Source organism: Mustela lutreola, chromosome 4, assembly GCF_030435805.1.
Source record: "Mustela lutreola isolate mMusLut2 chromosome 4, mMusLut2.pri, whole genome shotgun sequence".
Taxonomy (NCBI): domain Eukaryota; kingdom Metazoa; phylum Chordata; class Mammalia; order Carnivora; family Mustelidae; genus Mustela; species Mustela lutreola.
The window spans coordinates 75,704,744-75,723,449 of NC_081293.1; the positions used below are offsets into that span (position 1 = coordinate 75,704,744).

General features: G+C 37.5%; 1 protein-coding gene and 1 pseudogene across 6 annotated transcripts in view; both read left to right on the forward strand.

Annotated features, from left to right (window-relative positions):
• LOC131828992 (ERO1-like protein beta) overlaps window positions 1-18,706 on the forward strand; it is a 50,770-nt gene that overhangs the window by 22,719 nt on the left and 9,345 nt on the right. For all 6 annotated transcript variants that reach the window (XM_059170302.1, XM_059170301.1, XM_059170300.1 and 3 more), the window contains 5 exons: window positions 2,894-2,935; window positions 4,042-4,124; window positions 11,379-11,443; window positions 17,840-17,960; window positions 18,090-18,136. In XM_059170302.1, the coding sequence (XP_059026285.1) occupies window positions 2,894-2,935; window positions 4,042-4,124; window positions 11,379-11,443; window positions 17,840-17,960; window positions 18,090-18,136 (358 nt within the window). The remainder of the gene's footprint in view (window positions 1-2,893; window positions 2,936-4,041; window positions 4,125-11,378; window positions 11,444-17,839; window positions 17,961-18,089; window positions 18,137-18,706) is intronic.
• Window positions 5,833-9,375, forward strand: LOC131830020 (hypoxanthine-guanine phosphoribosyltransferase-like; annotated as a pseudogene).

Here is an 18,706-nt window from a genome sequence, read left to right on the forward strand (position 1 = left end):
CCCAGGCGCCCCATGTTCTCCATTCTTTTCTCAATCCCAGTGAGTATGTTTATGATCATTACTTAAAATTTTCTATCAGCCATACTACTTATATCCATTTCACTTTGATCTGTTGCTGTGGTTTTGTCCTGTTCTTTCATTTGGGACATATTCCTTATCTCATTTTGTCTGATTCTCTGTGTCTGTTTCTGTGTGTTAGCAAAATCAGCTCTGCGTCCTCCTCTTGAAGTTCACAATCTTATGAACAAGATGTCCTGTAGTGCCCTGTGGTAGAGTTGTCCCCTATTCTCCCAGACCTGGCACATCAGGGACTGTCTCCTGTGTGTGTTGCATATGCTCTGCTCTTGTGTCCTGGCCAGCTTTTCCTTTAGTCCAGTTGTCTAAGAGGCTCTCTTAGCTTGTTGTGAGCTGTGTTTGGTCCCCCGCTGGAGTGCTGCACATTTTAACAAGGTGTGTGCTGGTCTGTTTGTGAGAGATCTGTTGCCTGCCCTGATGGATGGAGGGCTGTGTGGGTGGGGTACCAGTTACAACAGGCTGTGTCTTGAGCTTCTGCAAGGTCCACAGCTGCCCACACTGAGGCCCTACAAAACGTGTGGGTCAGAATAAGCTGCACTGATGATGTTTACACTGGTCTTCCATGGGAAGGGATCCAAAACCAGAACTGACACAAATGTGTCGAAAAGGGGACCTTACTAGGTGTGGGTGGGTGGAGCTCAGTGTAGCAAATTTAGCTGGAAAGCCTTGCATAGTGCTGGTTCCCACAGGTGCCTATGTGTTTATGCTGTGAGTGGGGATGTGGAGGTGAGGGAAATGGTGCCTGCCTCCTTTGTTCCTGGAGGGGTCTCCCTGTGATCCCTGCCTTTCAAGACATGCTCTGAGATTAGTAAGTCTCCCTCCCATATGCCCTAGTTGTTTTTCAAATTGCTGCTTCTATGTTGTAGCTACCTGGGCTGTTTGTCCTATCCCCACCCCCACCCCCCTGTCTGTTTTAAGGGCAGGAACTCTGCTTCCTAATGCCTTTCAGCTCTCCCAGAGTGGAGGTGCTGATTTTTAAAAATCCAAGCTTCAACTCCCACTGGTTGTAGGAACTCCTGAAATTTGGAGCCTCTGGCTTTCAAAACCAAAAGTTATGGGGATTGGTCTTCCCCATGTATGTGGGATAGTCTGTTTCTCACCCTTCCCTGTACCTCCAGTTCTTGACTGCAGACGGCCAAAGCCTGTTTCGTTCCCCACTACATCTCTACCCTTCCTACGCAATTTGATGTGACCTCTTCTCTGCCTTTAGTTGCAGAGTTTGTTCTGCCAGTCTTTGGGTTGTTTTCTAGATTATTTGTGAGAAGTTTTTGTTTTCTAGTTGTATCCATAGGATAAGGTGAGCCTAGGGTCCTCCTACCCCATCATCTTCCCAGCCTCAATACCAGCTGGTTTACTTAATTCTTGCTTTAGTTATTAGTTTTACATTTTTCATTACTTCTAATAATTCTCTTCTGTGATTGTTATGTGTCATTCGTAACAATCATCTGTGATGCCTACCCCAGTATGTCTAAAAGGTTTATTGTTAAGATTTGTATAAGTCAAGTTATTGTATTTAGCATCAAACCTTTAGAAAAGCTGCTAAAGGTTTTGATTTTAGCATATTATACTATACTAGTCAGAGGACACACTGTAGCCAGCAGTTACTTTTGGTTAGTATTCCTTCTACATTTTAAATTCAGGTTCGTGGCTATTAGATTTGACTTAAGTTTTATAGTCTTCTCTCTTCTGCCTTCTGTTTGTTAGATGTACTAGAAAATGCTAAAATAATAAAATGCTAGCAACAAGTAATGTTTTAATCTATTAATCTTTTTATTGATTAGGGAAATATCTCTAATCATTATTTATATTCTTCCACCTGGCAGGAAGATATTTATTCTGAATATTTGGTTAAATTTACCTAAGCTAAAATTTACCATGACACATGAAAATATTTTAGTAGGTATTTTGCTATACCATAGATTCCGATGCTGGAAATCAGTCCCCTAGATTGATTAGAGGATCAACCTGTGATTTTCTGCTTTCAGATACGATATTTTGTTTAAAATTGTGTCTGATGAACCAGTTATAATGATTTCTAGGTTTGTTTATTAAAGCCTGAAACTAATTACTGGCTTTGTAGAAAAGAAAGCTGGAGACATAGGGATTTTCTATTAGTAAACCCTGATTACCTAGATTGGTAAACCAAGGTGAATCCTGTGCACCAAGGAACTGATTCTGTCAGTATTAATCCCAAACTACCTTCACTTTAGATGTCAGCTTAGAGCAGAAATTAAGAGCAGAAATTAAGTTCTTTGAAAAATTTTAAAGCATCTTTTTCTGTGGTAGGAAAGTTTACGGAATAGTGATTTTTGTCAGTTTTTTTTTAACCTAAAAATTATGTGAACTATTCCATACTGCATTACACTTTAAATTATAGCTGATTTGGGGGTGCCTGGTTGGCTCAGTGGGTTAAGCCTCTGCCTTCGGATCAGGTCATGAATTTAGGGTCTGGGGATGGAGCCCCACATCGGGCTTTCTGCTCAGCGGGGAGCTTTCTTCTCCCTCTCTCTCTCTCTGCCTGCCTCTCTCCTTGTGATCTCTCTCTCTCTTTGGCAAATAAATAAATAAAATCTTTAAAAAGATTTTAGCTGATTTTGACACTGTTATTTTGTATATGTCGATCAGTTTGCTAAATTATGATTTACAAGTCCATAAATTGTTTTTTTATTAGATAGTATGAAAACAGTTTGAATGAATGTTCATTTTTTTCATCATAGAATAAAATAGTCTCTGTATTTGAGCAGTGGCATTACTAATTTGTGAAGAAATCTCAAGAAAAAATGAAGATAACTTCCTAAATTTTTCTTATTCTTTTAAGAGCAAAATTCCAGTCGGAATTAAAGCTGGGAGTTCTAATAAGGTGAGTCACTTTTCTTCCTTGAATATTTTTTGCTTTACATTGTGAAACTTACCAATTCCTGCTTGATAGAAGAGAACTGTTCTGGAATTAGTTGGCAGTGGGAACATTTTGCTCCATAGTCTCACCTTTCTAATTCTTGCCACAGGCAGAGAACTTGAATATTTTACAGTTAAATTATATAGATTCTTTTGAGATACATCAATTCTGTCTTCTGTAGAAGAACTATAGTAGCATAATATAACTATAGTATCAGATGCCCTGTGCAACAGGTGTTTTATCATGCATGTATTTTTAGTCTTGAGTTCCAACTAGTCAACCTGTCATCTTCAGGATTATATTGTATAGGGTACACAGTTATCAAGGTATTTGAGGCATAGTACTTTTAAATGGCATTAAAATTTTTTTTTATTTTAAAAATATTTTTTCAGTTATTTTTTATTCTTCATTATGCTTTTGGAAATTTTGTCTCTGTTGATATATGTAGCTTTGTTAATTTTAATAGTTGTGTAGTACTCCATTGTATGAGTATCTCATTGGTTAGCTCTTCCTCTGCTAATGGGCATTTCAATTGTTTGGAGTTTTTTGCTGTTATGAACAGTGTTGTATCAGCATTTTCATCCTTTGTCTCATTGTGTACACATGTAAGAGTAGACAGGTAGATCTTTAGGTAGATATTTAGAAGTAAGGTTGCTGGGCCATTGATTATGCCTATCTTAGCATGATGAGATAGTACCAAATACTTTCTAAAGTGGTTGTACTTTATTATTATTATTTTTTTTTTAGTGTTGCTCTGGATATGGTTTAAGTTGTAAGACTGTTGGTTCAAGGGTTTATTCATTTTTATAGCTCTAGATAAATATTGTCAAATTACTTTCCCAAGAGGGTTTTCTTATTTTACATGATCACCAGCATACCAGTGGTAATTGTTTTTAATGTCTTCTTTCGTTGGTGGGAATTTGTGACTCATTTTGATTTCCATTTCTTACATATGTAAGAGGTTTTGATAATAGGATGTATCTGTGTCATCACTGACAGATTGCCAGTGGAACTTGAAATAGAGAGAAAGCTAATAGTTATTACTAAACTTACTATGTACTTCCTTTTAGTACTTAAAAGTGGCAAACGATACCAAAGAATTAGAAGACTGTGAGCAAGCTAATAAACTGGGAGCAATTAACAGCACGCTAAGGCAAGTTTAAAAAATATTCTCTTATTTAGTATATTTATATCAGAAATATTCTGTTTTTCTTGTGATTTTGATGAAACAGTAAAGTTTCAAGTCATTCTCTTTTTTTTTTCAAGTCATTCTTATGAAGTTATTGTTCATCCTAAATTTCATGATTGCTTTGCTTCCTCCTCTTAGTGGATTTCAAAAACATATCAATTTTTTAAATTTAATTTTTTAAATTTAAATTTCAAAAATATATCATCAATAGTGACTTTATCAAAATGTAAAAATACAGAAGATTGTTCTGCTAACAGGACTTATGGATCCATTCTTCCTGGTTATTATAGGAAAAGGAACTTGAACTTCTAAGTCTTTTGTAAATAGTAATTCAGTCTGTGTGTTACATTCTGAACAGTTAAAGTTTTGATTACCATGACTAGTAAGTTTCATAGATTTTTTTTCCCTATTGACTTTTCCTTATTTTCTCTAAGTAAAACCTGCTTGTGAAGGCCAACATAATTTGTGAGTGGTCTCAGATTATGCACTATGAAATGACTGAACATATCTATAATTGAGAGTAGGGAATGGATTATTACTAATCTTTTTAATTTCCTATTTGCTTAGGTTGGCATTTGTGTACTATAATTGTTAGACTTAATAAAGTTATCAGTCATTATTTATTGAAAAATCTTAATATAGAAAACTAGAGAAGATAATATAACATAATAAGATAATAAAATAAATTCATTTTATTTATTTATTTATTTAGTGACTAGATATTAACTTTTTCTACTATGTTTTTAAAAAGAGAGAAATGTAGATAAATTTGAAATCCCCTATGCCCTATTTCCCAATTCTGTTCTCTTCCCTTCTTAGAGGTAACTACTATCATGAATCCATCTATGGTTTTGTTTTTATTATATATATAAAATGATGGTTATTTTACATATGATTTTATTTTTCCTTATATAAAATAATACTGAATTTAACATCCAAATTTATTTTTACACTGTACATATTGCGTTCTAGATATATGTTAAAACATGGGAGATTTGTCTCATTATTTCAGTTGATGAATGGTTTTTATCAGATGACTATTACGTATTTTACTTATCTGTTCCTCTACTGATAGACATTTGAATTATTCACATTTCTTACTTCTACAAATTATGTGACCTTGAGTGCCTTGTAAATTTTTTTGGCATACAGTAGGAAATTTGGCATGCACTAGTGAGATTGCTAAACCTTATGATGACCCCGTGTACCTGTTCTTGATATTGCCTGAGGGCTTTCCGTAGTGTTTGTATGGCTGTGAACTGGCATTGGTCTCCGCATCCTTGCCAAAAATTAATAATGCTTGCAGATGAAATAGCATCTCATTTTTGTTTAATTTGTATTTTGTTGATTACTAGTAAGTTTGAGCATTTTTAATCTGTTTATTGCATATTAGTGTTTCTTAATGAATGCCTACAATATATGTCAAGCACTGTTCTAGAGTAGTATTAAGCATATAGTGGTGGACATGACAAATTCTTTTTCTCATGAAGCTTAATCCTCTTTGGAGATCTGCAGTAAAAAAGTAAAATACATAAGAAGTAAGTAAAGTGGTGATGAGTGCCTGGGAGAAAGATAAAGCAGAGAAGGATGACAGAGGGCTAGGGGTGTTGTGGATGGGGATGGGGAAGTGGCACTGTTTTAGATTGGGTGGTGAGAGAAAGGCACAGCAATAATGGGACATTTGAACAAAGTGCCCATAAAGGCACAAGTCATAAGTCATAATATGGCTGCCTGAGAGAGAAGTATTCTAGGCATGTATAATTGTTAGTAAAAAGGACCTGTGACAGGAGTGTGCCTAGATGATTTGAAGCCTCCCAAGAAGGCCAGTGTGGCTGGAGTACAGTGGTCAAGGGCAAAATAGTAGAAGACTGAGTCAGAAGATGTTAGGGATGGGGGCAGGGGTCGGGTGGGGTGGGGTGGAGGGCTTGAAGACAGCTACGAATGCTGCTTTTAAACTGAGTGGAATGAAAAGTCGCTGGAGGACTGGAGTGAATGCTTTGAGGCAGCCGGGTGCTATGTTATGTGGTTATTGTACTAATCCAGGTAAGACAGAATTGTGATAGCTGTAGAAATGATGAGAAGTGGTCAGATTCTGGACAGATTTTGAAGAGCGAGCTGACAGGATTTGCTGAAGGATTTGATGTGGGGTATGGAAAAAGATAGGAGCTATAAATGACTACAGGATTGGGAAGTAGAGGCCTCTGCTCCAGCAGCGGCCTAGAGAGCAACAGCGAGCACATCGCTCAGCTTTCCCACTTGTTGCCACCTTCTGTGGAGCCTCCACCTCCTCTGCTACGCCCCCGGCTTCCTCCTTTCCAGGCTGCGGTTAACCCATACGCCCACTGGGCTGCACAGTGGCAACCCCAGCATCATGATGAGTGATGATAAACCAGGTGATCACCTAGACTTATTCTGTATACCTCAATAATTATGCTGAGGATTTGGAAAAGGTGTTTATTCCTCATGGAATTATGGACAGGACCGAGCAGCTTAGTCAAGATGTGATGAAGACATCTGTCTTCATCGTAGACCGTCACATCGTAGACCTCTGTCTGCTCGAGGGAGGCTATAAATTCTTTGCTGACCTGCAGGGTGGTATCAAAGCACTGAACAGAAATTGTGATGGATCCATTCCTATTACTGTAGATTTCATCAGACTGAAGAGCTATTGTAATGACCAGTCAACAGGGCACATCAAAGTAAATGATGGAGATGATCTCTCAACTTTTTTTTTTTTAAGATTTTATTTATTTATTTGTTAGAGAAAGGAAGAGAGAGAGAGAAAAAAAACAAGCAAGTAGAGTGGCTGGCAGAGGCAGAGAGAGAAACAGGCTCCTGGCTGAGCAAGGAACCCAACACAGGACTCGATCCCAGGATCCTGGGATCATGACCTGAGCCAAAGACAGTGGTTAACTGACTGAGCCACCCAGGCGTCCTGATCTCTCAACTTTGACTGGAAAGAATGTCTTGATTATTGAGGATAAACTGACACTGGCAAAACAATGCAAACCTTGCTTTCATTGGTCAAGGAGCATAATCCAAAGATCATCGAGGTCGGAAGCTTGCTGGTGAAAAGGACCCCTTGATGTTTTAGTTATAAATCAGACTTTGTTAGATTTGAAATCCAGACAAGTTTATTGTAGGATATGCCCTTGACTATAATGACTTCTTCAGGGATTTGAATCATGTTTGTGTCATTAGTGAAACTGGAAAAGGAAAGTACAAAGCCTAAGATGAGAGTTCATGTTGAGTTTGGAAGCATCTGGAGTCCCATTGAAGTTATCAGTAGAATGTTCTAGGTCTGTGGCCATCTGCTTAGTAGAGCTTTATTGCATGTATCCTCTCAGAATTTTATCCACTTTGTAATTTAGAAAGATCCGTTGCTGCATTCCTGAAGTCTTTATTCACAGTATGAGCCTATAGACTGTTCCTCTTTGTGTGGAGTATTGTTTGACTTGTGAATGAATAATAATCTCTTAAAACACACCACTGTTGAATGAAAATATTGAAATTGTATCTGTAAGAAACATTTAAAGAGAAGATATATTAGTTTTTTAATTGGTATTTTTATTTTATATATTCAAGAAAGAACAGAAGTGATTGAATATTGTTAACTCTATACCACTGTGTGTTTAGAAGAGTAAGGAGCAGTGAGTTTTTGTATCAGAGACAGCATCTACAGTATTGTTCTGTTGGGTAAACCATATGTCTTGGAATTATTTTACTGTCTTAGTAGAATTAACTGTTTTCTCGGGTTTAGTCAGATGATTTCCAGGGAATCTGTGTCAACAGTTCATTTTAAATACAAATCAATAAATTCCAAAAAACGTTAAAAGAAAAAAGATTTGGAACTAGAAAACTAGGAGTTGACGTTGACTGAACTGGGGATCCTTGCAGGAGGAACAAGGTTGATGGAAAATTATAGTTCAGTCTTGGACTTGCTACATTTGAACTGCCTATGAGACATCAGTTGGAGATGTCGAGCAGGTAGTTAGATCCACAAGTCTCAATTTCAGGGGGGAGATAAAATGTGGGAGTCATGTGTGAATATATGGCATTTTAAAACCATATGACATTATCCAGGAAAGAATATAACTAGAGAAGTTATCCAGGGATTGGGACTTAAGTCACTATAGAATTTTAAGGTAAAGTGCCTTTTAATATTCTTTGCTGTTGTTTCTCCATGGTGAAACAACATGGGGTTGGCATGGGGTGTGGAGGTGGGATAGTATGTACTTTTAAAATATTATAATTTGGGGGCGCCTGAGTGGCTCAGTGGGTTAAGCCTCTGCCTTCACCTCAGGTCATGATCTCAGGTCCTGGGATCGAGCCCTGCTTTGGGCTCTCTGCTCAGCTGCTGCCCCCTTTCTCTCTGCCAGCCTCTCTGCCTACTTGTGATCTCTCTCTCTCTGTCAAATGAATTAAAAAATCTATATTATTTGTAGGCATTCCTCATGCAATCTGATCACAATTCTTTGGCCATATGCATTATTAGGGCTTGTCTTTTAATTTTGCTTATAGATATTTTGTTGAACAGAGTTATTTTTAAATTTTTAAATCCAAGTATAACAGAAATGCAATAAAGTATATAAATGTTAAGCATAAAGGTGAGTTTAATTTTACAAAGTGAACCCAGCTCTGCAACAACCATCCAAAACAATGTACTTGCTGCCCTGAAGATTGCTGTGTGTACTTTTCTGGTCATTACCACTGTCCAAAGTTAACCATGATTTTGAATTACAGTAGCAGAAGTTATTTTTGCCTATTTTTATAAAATAATATGGAATGTATTATTTGTGTCTGACTTATTTTATTACGTATCATGTTGTGAGAGTCACCCATGTTCTTGGACTTAGTAGTAGCATTTAATTCTTTTTTCATTGGTTTCCATAGTTAAAACTGCACCAAAATGTTCCCATCCTATCATTGATAGTTGGAATTTTCCACTTCACAGCTATTCCAAAAAATATAGTGGCGGACATTTGGTGTTTACATTTGGTATGCATCTATGTAGAATATACCTAGAGGTGAAATTAAGTAATACTGCCGAGACGTTTTCCAAAATGACTTCTAAAATACATTGCTACTGGTAGTGTATGAGAGTTCCTCATTCCACAAATTCTCCAGCAGTTGGTACTATAACTTTTAAACAGCCTTACTGAAATATAATTGACATGCAGTATACTGTACCTATTTAAATATGCCTCTTGGTGTTTTGACAGGTGTGTACACATGAAAGTCAGTTTAATCAAGATAGTTATTTTGTGGGCGCCTGGGTGGCTCAGTGGGTTAAGCCGCTGCCTTCGGCTCAGGTCATGATTTCAGAGTCCTGGGATCGAGTCCCACATCGGGCTCCCTGCTCAGCAGAGAGCCTGCTTCCCTCTCTCTCTCTTTGCCTGCCTCTCCATCTACTTGTGATTTCTCTCTGTCAAATAAATAAATAAAATCTTTAAAAAAAAAAAAAAAGATAGTTATTTTGTTTACCACCCTGAGAAGTTTTCTCCTGCTCTTTGGAAATCGCTCTGGTCCTTTTCTTCCTGCCCCTGCATTGCCCACTTCGAAGGCCACTGGTTTTAACCCAGCGCCATCTTGATAGGAAGTCCCTGGTAAAGACTAGGAAGTTGTGACGTAAGTAGCTTGGCATCCATCTTCAAACTGACTTTTAGAAAAGCTGTACTACTTCCCTTCAACCCACTTATAAGCCAGACTGAGCCAGCTCTGTTAGCATTAGATTAGCCTTCGCCATCTTTTCTGCTGCTGTGGCTTTCAGGCAGGGTTTGGGATGAAACGATCAGCAAAGCATCACCACATAAGAATCCTCAAGGATAAAAGTTCCTCTAAATTGTATTGTTAATAAGAAAATAGGAATTTATGTCACAATTGCTTTGTTCTTGACTATTTTCAAAGATAAGACTTCTCTAATTAAGTAACATAACTATAGTTACCATCTCAGCCGTAACTAGAACTTGCCTTCTTGCTTTATCACATCCTGTATTCCAGCTGAGTCAACTATGATACAAGTATTTCCATTAACTTGTATTATTAAGTTAATTGAATATTCCCATAGGAGGAAAAAAAATCCCACTGTGAATTAAATTGGCAATGTTTATTTTATTTTTTTTAAAAGATTTTATTTATTTATTATTTTATTTATTTATTTATTTATTTATTTATTTTATTTATTTATTTGTGTCCAGGGATCACAAGTAGGCAGAGAGGCAGGCAGAGAGAGAGGAGGAAGCAGGCTCCCTGCTGAGGGCTCGATCCCTGGATGCCTAGATCATGACCTGAGCCGAAGGCAGAAGCTTTAACCCACTGAGCCACCCAGGCACCCCGGCAACGTTTATTGATAGTGGATTTTGTGCAGCCAGCCTTATGTGTACTTCTAGTGGTTATGTCATGTAGCGGTTTCTCAAATACAAAATAAATTCTTGGCTATGATAGTAACATATTTAGGAACTACGTGATTTGTACTTGGTACACAAATAACTTTATTACTTTGTTTTTTTCCTGTTGTATTGTAAATAAAGAAGAAGGATGATAGCTCTCTTATAGATGTTGCTGTTACGTATTTAAGACAGAGATGGTCTGAATATAGGTTAAAGTGAATATAGGTCAGAATTTATTTGAATGACTGTAATTGTTCCAAGATCTCCAAGTAGAGATCTTGATCTTATATTTTATTAAATGTGAGGTAGTATGGAAAGTGAATGATATGCCATGGTTAAAGTGACATTGGTGCTACCAGTGAATACCATGTAGGAAGGGAGCTTCTAGAAATGCAGTTTTTGGTATTTTTGTCTTATAAATACAGAAGCAGTTTAAGTTAAAGGAATTATGAATGTAAATTTATTTCCTACTTTAGAAAAAAATGATTGCTATTTCTAAGTCAGTCGAAAAGGCTAGGTTGACTTTTGTATTTAACTACATCTCCTATATTTCTGTAAAATAATTTTCTAATGGAAATTATTATTAAAATAGGGCTCATAGTTTTAGTATAGTTAAATAGAAATACTTCATGGAAGTTAATATGTATATTTTTCAGGTAACTTGTTTATCATTCCTTCAGGTAACCACTAATTGAATTTATGAAACTATCTAAATTAAAGACATGATCTCAGATTATCTGGTTTTAATTATATAAGATACAGCATAACATTTTCCATTCCCAATTTAAATCATTTTTCTGTTTTATTCCCTCTTTCTCCTTAATCAAAGCAAAGAAGCATTCATTGACTGGGCGAGATATGATGATTCACAGGATCATTTTTGTGAACTTGATGGTAATAAACTATTGTAATGAAGTTATTTTAACCTTAGTCCTTTTATAAGAAATGGAAATCAGTGGAAATATAATCAGTTATACCTTGAATACACTGGGTATTGCTGAGTGGATCTTATTATTCATAATAGCATTTATTGAGAGCTTATGTTCTAGCCATGTGCTGAGTGCCTTAAGTACATTATTGCTAATCTTTATAGTTACCTTGATAACTGTGTATTATCTCATGTCCTGGGAAACTGAGTCTCAAGAAGAGTAGCTTGCCCAGGATCACACAGTAACAAGAGGCTGAGACAGGATTCAATCCCAGATTTGACTGGATCCCATACCTATATTTTTCCCATCATGACACATCATCTCCTATGGACCTTTATTTCAAGCCACTCAGTTTAGGTCTATGAACATATAAACATGTTCACATTGGAATTTTCTGGAGGTCCCAACAAACATAAAGACACCTTGCAATATTGGGGAGGACTCTAATTTGACTTCCCCACAAGCCTTTTCCCAAGAGTCCCCTGGAATAGTATGAAGAGAGGGCGCTGTTCAGCAGTAACTACCATGACTCTTACTTCAGAAGGTAATTGAAGTGACTCAAAAATTTTGATCTAAGGAGAATATTCCCAAGAACTGTGCCAAGTAAACTTAAATCATTCACTTGGCCTCTCTTCACTTTTTACCTTGATGTCATAGTTGGTGGAGAAGAATTTGGGGTTCAGGAATGCATGGCTGGAGGCAGCAGGAGTTCCTCAGAACTTGGAAAGCACTCAAGTAGTCATAGAGCTTCCTAGAGGGTTTTAGGGGATCCATCTGTAGAATTGTGCTCATCCTCCAGTCTGCCCTGCAGCAAGTTAGAGTGAGCTGCTACAATAGCACAGCAGATTGAGAGGTTGCCAGGAGGTGCAATGTTAACACCATGGCTTATAAGGTTTGAGCAAGGACATTTTTTATTTTTCAAAGATTTTATCGATGTATGTATGTATCTATCTATCTATCCAATGTGAGCAGCCAGGAGGGGCAAAGGGAGAGGGAAAGCGAGAACTCAAGCAGTCTCTGGGCTGAGCAAGAAGCCTGACTCAGGGCTTGATTTAACCACCCAAAGATCATGACCTGAGCCTCAATCAAGAGTCACACATTCGGGCACCTGGGTACCTCAGTGGGTTAAAGCCTCTGCCTTTGCCTCAGGTCATGATCCTGGGGTTCTGGGATCGAGCCACGTATCGGGCTCTCTGCTCAATGGGGAGCCTACTTCCACTCTCTCTGCCTGCCTTTCTGCCTACTTGTGATTTCTGTCTGTCAAATAAATAAAGTCTTAAAAAAGATTTTTTGTTTTTTTTTAAGAGTCACACACTCAACCAACTGAGCTACATAGGCAACCCCAGCAAGGATTATTTTTAGATTTTTTTTTTAGTTGACAGAGAGGGCACAGCAGGGGGAGCAGCAGAGGGAGAAAGAGAAGCAGACCTCCACCCCCCTCCTGCACCCAGGTGAGCAGGGAGCCTGTCACAGGACAGACCCTGGGATCATGACCTAAGCTGAAGGTAGATGCCTAACCAACTGAGGCACCCAGGCACTGCACCTGCCGCCAGTAAGAATATTTTTAAGAGATCTGAAAAAAAATTTCTTTGGGTATCTGGATAGAATAATGGGAAATTAATAAAATACTCCTGTTAGGATATTTAGAATTGACAAATGTTTCATCAAAGCAAGCTGTTGTACCTAGGTTAAGGATTGACATCACTGCTTACTCTTTAATTTGTTCTACAGTTGTCATTCTAATTATGCTTAGTGTTCAACACTCACAGTCACTTCTTGCCAGCTTATCATTTTACCTATTTTTTGACTAAAATAAAACATTTTTAGTGCTTAATTAACATATTTTTAAATTAAAAATCATTTCTGTGAATATTTCTTATAGTAAATAATGTCAGTATATATTTCTTTTATAGGTATTTAACAAAAAATGCTACTCCATTCCAGAGATCCCTTGGTAAAAGCAATGATGTATCAGTCACCTCTCATCAATATAGTGTTAACTAATTTTTTAACATTGGCTGTTTATATTATAAAAATGGAAGAGATGTCCTATAAGATTTTAGGATTTCATAATTTAAAAATTAGTAATTTTTATATTATGTGTAGTCCTGAAACATATAAGCCATTTTACTGGTTGGATCACCACTACTTCTCTGGGTGGTAATGTTTGTGTATGTCCCAATGATTTATATATACCATTTTTTAAAACACTTCAGAGTAGCTTTAGAGTCATCGTCTAGTTATTTCAGTTATGTAAAACCTTTTGATTAAAACAATCTGAAGAATATTCACCCCAGTTTATTGGTATATATTCTCTACATCCCTGTTCTCTGTTTTGTTTTTGTTCTATTTGAAGAGAAGATGACCCTTATAGATTAAATAGTAGATTTTTAAATAATTTAGCAGTTTAAGGTAAGCTCCTTTCCCTACTCCTGTTTTGTTGTTGTTGTCACTGTTGTCTCTATGCATGGCCTCTTCTCCTTTGGGTTTCTGCTCAAATGTCACCTCATCAGAGAAACCGGCTGTCACCTGCCTGTAGAAACCAGCAACCACTCTCAGTGTGAGTGTTGACACTGCTGCCCACTCTGCGTACCAAGAATGACCAGCGAGTGCAGGGCAGGTTATTTAGTTAATCTGTTCATTGTCCATCTGCTCCAACTAGATTGTCAGCTGCTTGAGGCTTTGTCTTTCAGGTTCACTGCTTTATCCCTAGTGCCTAGAACAGTGCCTGGACATGGTACTTGCTTAATAAATGTTTGCTGAATGAAGTTGTTGGTTCATAAATAACCTATATAGTATGACAGATTTTTACTTTTATATTTTCCCTTAAAATTAGGGATGCCTGGGTGGCTCAGCCAGTTAAGCTGCTGCCTTCTGCTCAGGTCATGATCTCGGGGTCCTGGGATCGAGCTCCACACCAGGCTCCCTGCTCAGTAGAGAACCTGCTTCTCCCTCTCCCTCTGCCTGCTGCTCTGCCTACTTCTACTCTATCTCTGTGTCAAATAAATAAAAACCTTTAAAAATTCAAAAAAAGGTGTTCACTAATAATTTGTTTAAAGATTTTTTTTTTTTTTAATTTGACAGATAGAGATCACAAGTAGGCAGAGGGGCAGGCAGAGGGAGAGGGGGAAGCAGGCTTCCCACCAAGCAGAGAGCCCAATGCAGGGCCCGATCCCAGAACTGTGAGATCATGACCTGAGCCAAAGGCAGAGGCTTTAACCCACTGAGCCACTCTGGCACCCCATTCATTAATAAATTTAAAGTATTGTCTAAAACAGTAGTTTCCAAATCTGGCTGTGTGTCAGAATTATTTGGGTGCTTTATGAAGTATAGGTTCTTCTCACCTGAATATTTTATAATGCATTTTAATAATGCATTACTAGCAGTCAAAGTTAGAGTTGGTGATGGAGGGTGGGAGGCTCAATCCTGAGTCTACAGCAGTATATTTTATCCATAAACAAAAAGACTGCACGCTAAGTTGACCTGTGCTATGTTGAAGAGATATTTGGGTTAGGAGGTGTGGAGGACTGGCTCGCATCCTCGAACATGCTGTGTAGCCTCCTAACACTAATATGCAATTAAGTGACCATGAAAAGAAAGTTCATTTGGGGAAAAAAGGTATACTTGAAAAGGAAGAAAAAGCACTAGTTGAAATTGATGAATTCCCAGAATTAAGTATTTTGATTCCGTGGACATTCTTCGAATGCTTTGGGAATGGTTAGCATGGTCAGATGGAACAGTTTAGGAAGAGCTTTACAAAGGGAGCAAGAAGAGAAAGCTTTGGGGAGGAGGAAGACATATTAGGGGTCCAAAGAGCATTTTCCAAATGAATGCTACCGCTGTGCAAATAGAAAGAAGTTGTAGTTTCTGAATAGGCTAATTAAAATCATGTCACAGGTGGCCCCAGGGGAAGCATGGGGATACCAGCACTGGTGTGTTTTTGGGGGGAACTCAACCTGTGGATGCTCCCTCACCCCTACTTCCTCATCTAGATGCCATGAAGTTCTTGTCAGTGTAGGTCAGGGCTTGAGAAACATTTTCTTCTGTAAATGGACAGATAGTAAAAATTTTAGACTTTGTGGACTGTACGGTTTCTCTTGCAACTACTCAGCTGTGCCATAATTGTGTGAAAGCAGTGAATGAATGTGGCTTATGTTCCCATAAAACTTTCTTTACAAAAAGTATACAGACCGCATTTGGACTATGGATCATAGTTTGCTAATCCCTTTTATAAATTAACAAGACCTGCCTTTCATGATTTGAAAAAGTATTAAAAATTTTAAGAACCACTTAAACCAGCAATGCACTTTTGATTCAAGTAAGGGAATACACATTAAGGACATTGAGAATATAAGTTTTAAGTTAAACATTGATATGCTGGATTTTACTCTTGTGATTTTCACTTCCTTAAGGTATAATGATTTAAAATGTAGTTTAATATCTTAATCTTTTTTTCCTTAGTGGTTGTTTAGTTGCTTTTGTTGGGTTGATATTAGCCTGAGGTGTACATTCATAGTTGAGCCCACATTTGTGTAAACTTACATGCACACACACATTCTTAATACATGTGTATACACATATCTCAATGAATATATATGCTGCTGGTAGATTTAGTATTTGTAAGTAGTTAGATCAATTTTGCAAATGAGCTTAATCAAGACCACCTCAGAGAAATGAAAAATCTATAACAGAAGCTAGTGAATTGTAAAACTTCCGTTTGAACTTTAAAAGCCACACTCCATAATTTGAATCTTTCTTTTTTTTTTTAAGGAAGATTTTTTTAAAAAATTACTGTTTTTAACTCTTGAACCAGTCCATGTCCTTGGACAGTTTCTGTAAATCCATCTGTAAATTACCTTTTTTCTGTGCCTTAACTTATACAGTGGAATATCTATATAATGTTAGGGCAGAAATAGAGCCAGTATTCTTCAGTTCATGTTTCTATTGTCTGTAAGTTAGATCTAACTCATTTCTTTGTGTTCTTCCTACTTTCTACAGAAGTACCAAGTAGTTCTTGGATGGTATGGATCAGGATGCCATTTTCCTCTTAGAGTTATGGATAATCTCAGTTATGGTCACTGAATGCTCAATAAGTATTGTTGGTTAAAAGGAAAATACACTATTAGTAATGAAAAAAAGAGGGACCATATTTTAATGGCCATATTTGGCCCTGTTTTAAGTCCGGTGTCTGCATACTATTGATTTAATCTCATGACATGAAAAGGTAGGATGCATACAAATAAAGGAGTACCTCTGTGTCAACATAGATAGTTCGTTCATTTCCATGTATTATGATATTATGATCATCAATGTGTGAAGCATGATTATTACACATTTTCTAAAGGTATGAAAGCATGTATTTCCCTTTTCTATCCAGAATGTGAGCCATGATAATTAAGACCATTTTCTTTATCTTTTGTATCCTTCAGAGGATAGTCCAAATAGTGAAGAACTAGTAAAAACTCATTTGGATTTCAACACAGAAAATAGTTATTTAGGGGCACCCATGGTGCTTAGTCGTTGAAGTGTCCGACTCTTGGTTCTGGCTCAGGTTGTGATCTCAGGGTCATGGCATGAGACCCCGCATGGGGCTCTGCACTCCACACTGAGTCTACTTCAGATTCTTGCTCCCTCTCCCCTGCCTTTGCCTCTCCCTGCTTGTGCGCTTGCTCACTCACTCTCAAATAAATAAATAAAATCCTTAAAAAAATAAAAAATAAAATGGTTAATTTATATGTCTTAACAATTTCCTGAAGTTGTGTCTGCTGTATATTGGCTTGAGAGGGCAAAAGTACTCTGTATGAACAGTGATAGAAACAAACCATAATGTGTATTTGTTTAAACTAGAGCATTGTGTAATTCTAAGATCAAATTTGAATCCTGAAGTTATTGAGCCATTTATTTCCTAAGTCCAGAGTAGAGAATAGCAGGAAAATCTCTCTTTTTAGTATACTATATGCTAAAAAAATGTTTCTGAGCCTGTGTGTAGTTAAGTGTATGCATAGGGAAGAAATCAAATCAAGTAGTAGAACAGGTTATGATTCTGTTAGGTCTTTTTGATCCCAGTTGGTTAAAACGTAGGAATGATGAATGCCTCTCAGAAGGGGAGGGGTGTTCTGTTCCTTAAGAGAGCACTGAGTATCGAAAGGAAAGGGAGGAGTTGTTTTTTCCTCTCAGGAGTGTAAGTTATTCCGGGTCAAGTACAGTCGTGAGTGTGCTAACCACTCTTTCACTTAAATTGGACATTACTTGAAAAGCATAGCCTTTTTCTGACCTTTTAGTAGTTATGTTTGCATTACAGTGTTACATTTCAGATAACTGGTGACCTATGGGTGGTTTTGATGAATTGTTCCTTGTTCAGTTGAGCAATCTCCAGCTGCTCAGTATGTAGACCTGTTGCTGAACCCAGAGCGTTACACCGGCTATAAAGGGTCCTCTGTGTGGAGAGTGTGGAACAGCATCTACGATGAAAACTGTTTCAAGTAACTGGAGGGGGTAGGGGAAGGAGGAGGAATGGCAAAAGGGAGGGTAGAGGAAGGGGAGTAGGATTCTGTTGGGAAGAAAATTAGGTAAAACCATTTTATGTTTGAGTTTTACACTTGCTTTTTCAGGCCTCGATCTGTTTATTATCCTTTAAATCCTCTGGCATCTAGCCAAGGTGGGTTTTTCATGCATTTCCATGCTTTTAGAGATTATTTTCAAAATTTCTTTGTACCTAAACTTAATCTGAGTAAGTTTTCAGCTATTTTATATTTTCTTTAATTTGACCAAAAGTAAAAGTTTAGTTCATAGTTCAGTATCAAGTTTTCTGCATGTTTTATGTAATTGCTGGCATTTATTGAGTGCCTGGTATGTGTCAGGCCCTAAATAAAAGAGGAGTTTCATGGTAAATAAATCAAAATATATGAGTAATCCATATAACAGAGGCTTCCCAGGGAACTCTTAAAAATCTGGATGCCCAGGCCCTACCCCAGACTAGTTAAATCAGAATCTGTAGGATTAGACCCAAGTGGTGGTGGTGGTTTTTCGTGGTTTTTTGTTTGTTTGTATTTTTAACCATCCAGATGATTCCAATACGCAGGCACCTTTGAGAACCAGTGGCTCCCAACGTGCTTCTCAGACTTAAGTGTGCATATAAATTACCGCAGAGCCTTTTTGAGATACAGGTTCTGATTCTGTGGGTCTTGAGGGAGGCACAGGATTCTAAGAGCTCCCAGGCGATGCCCAG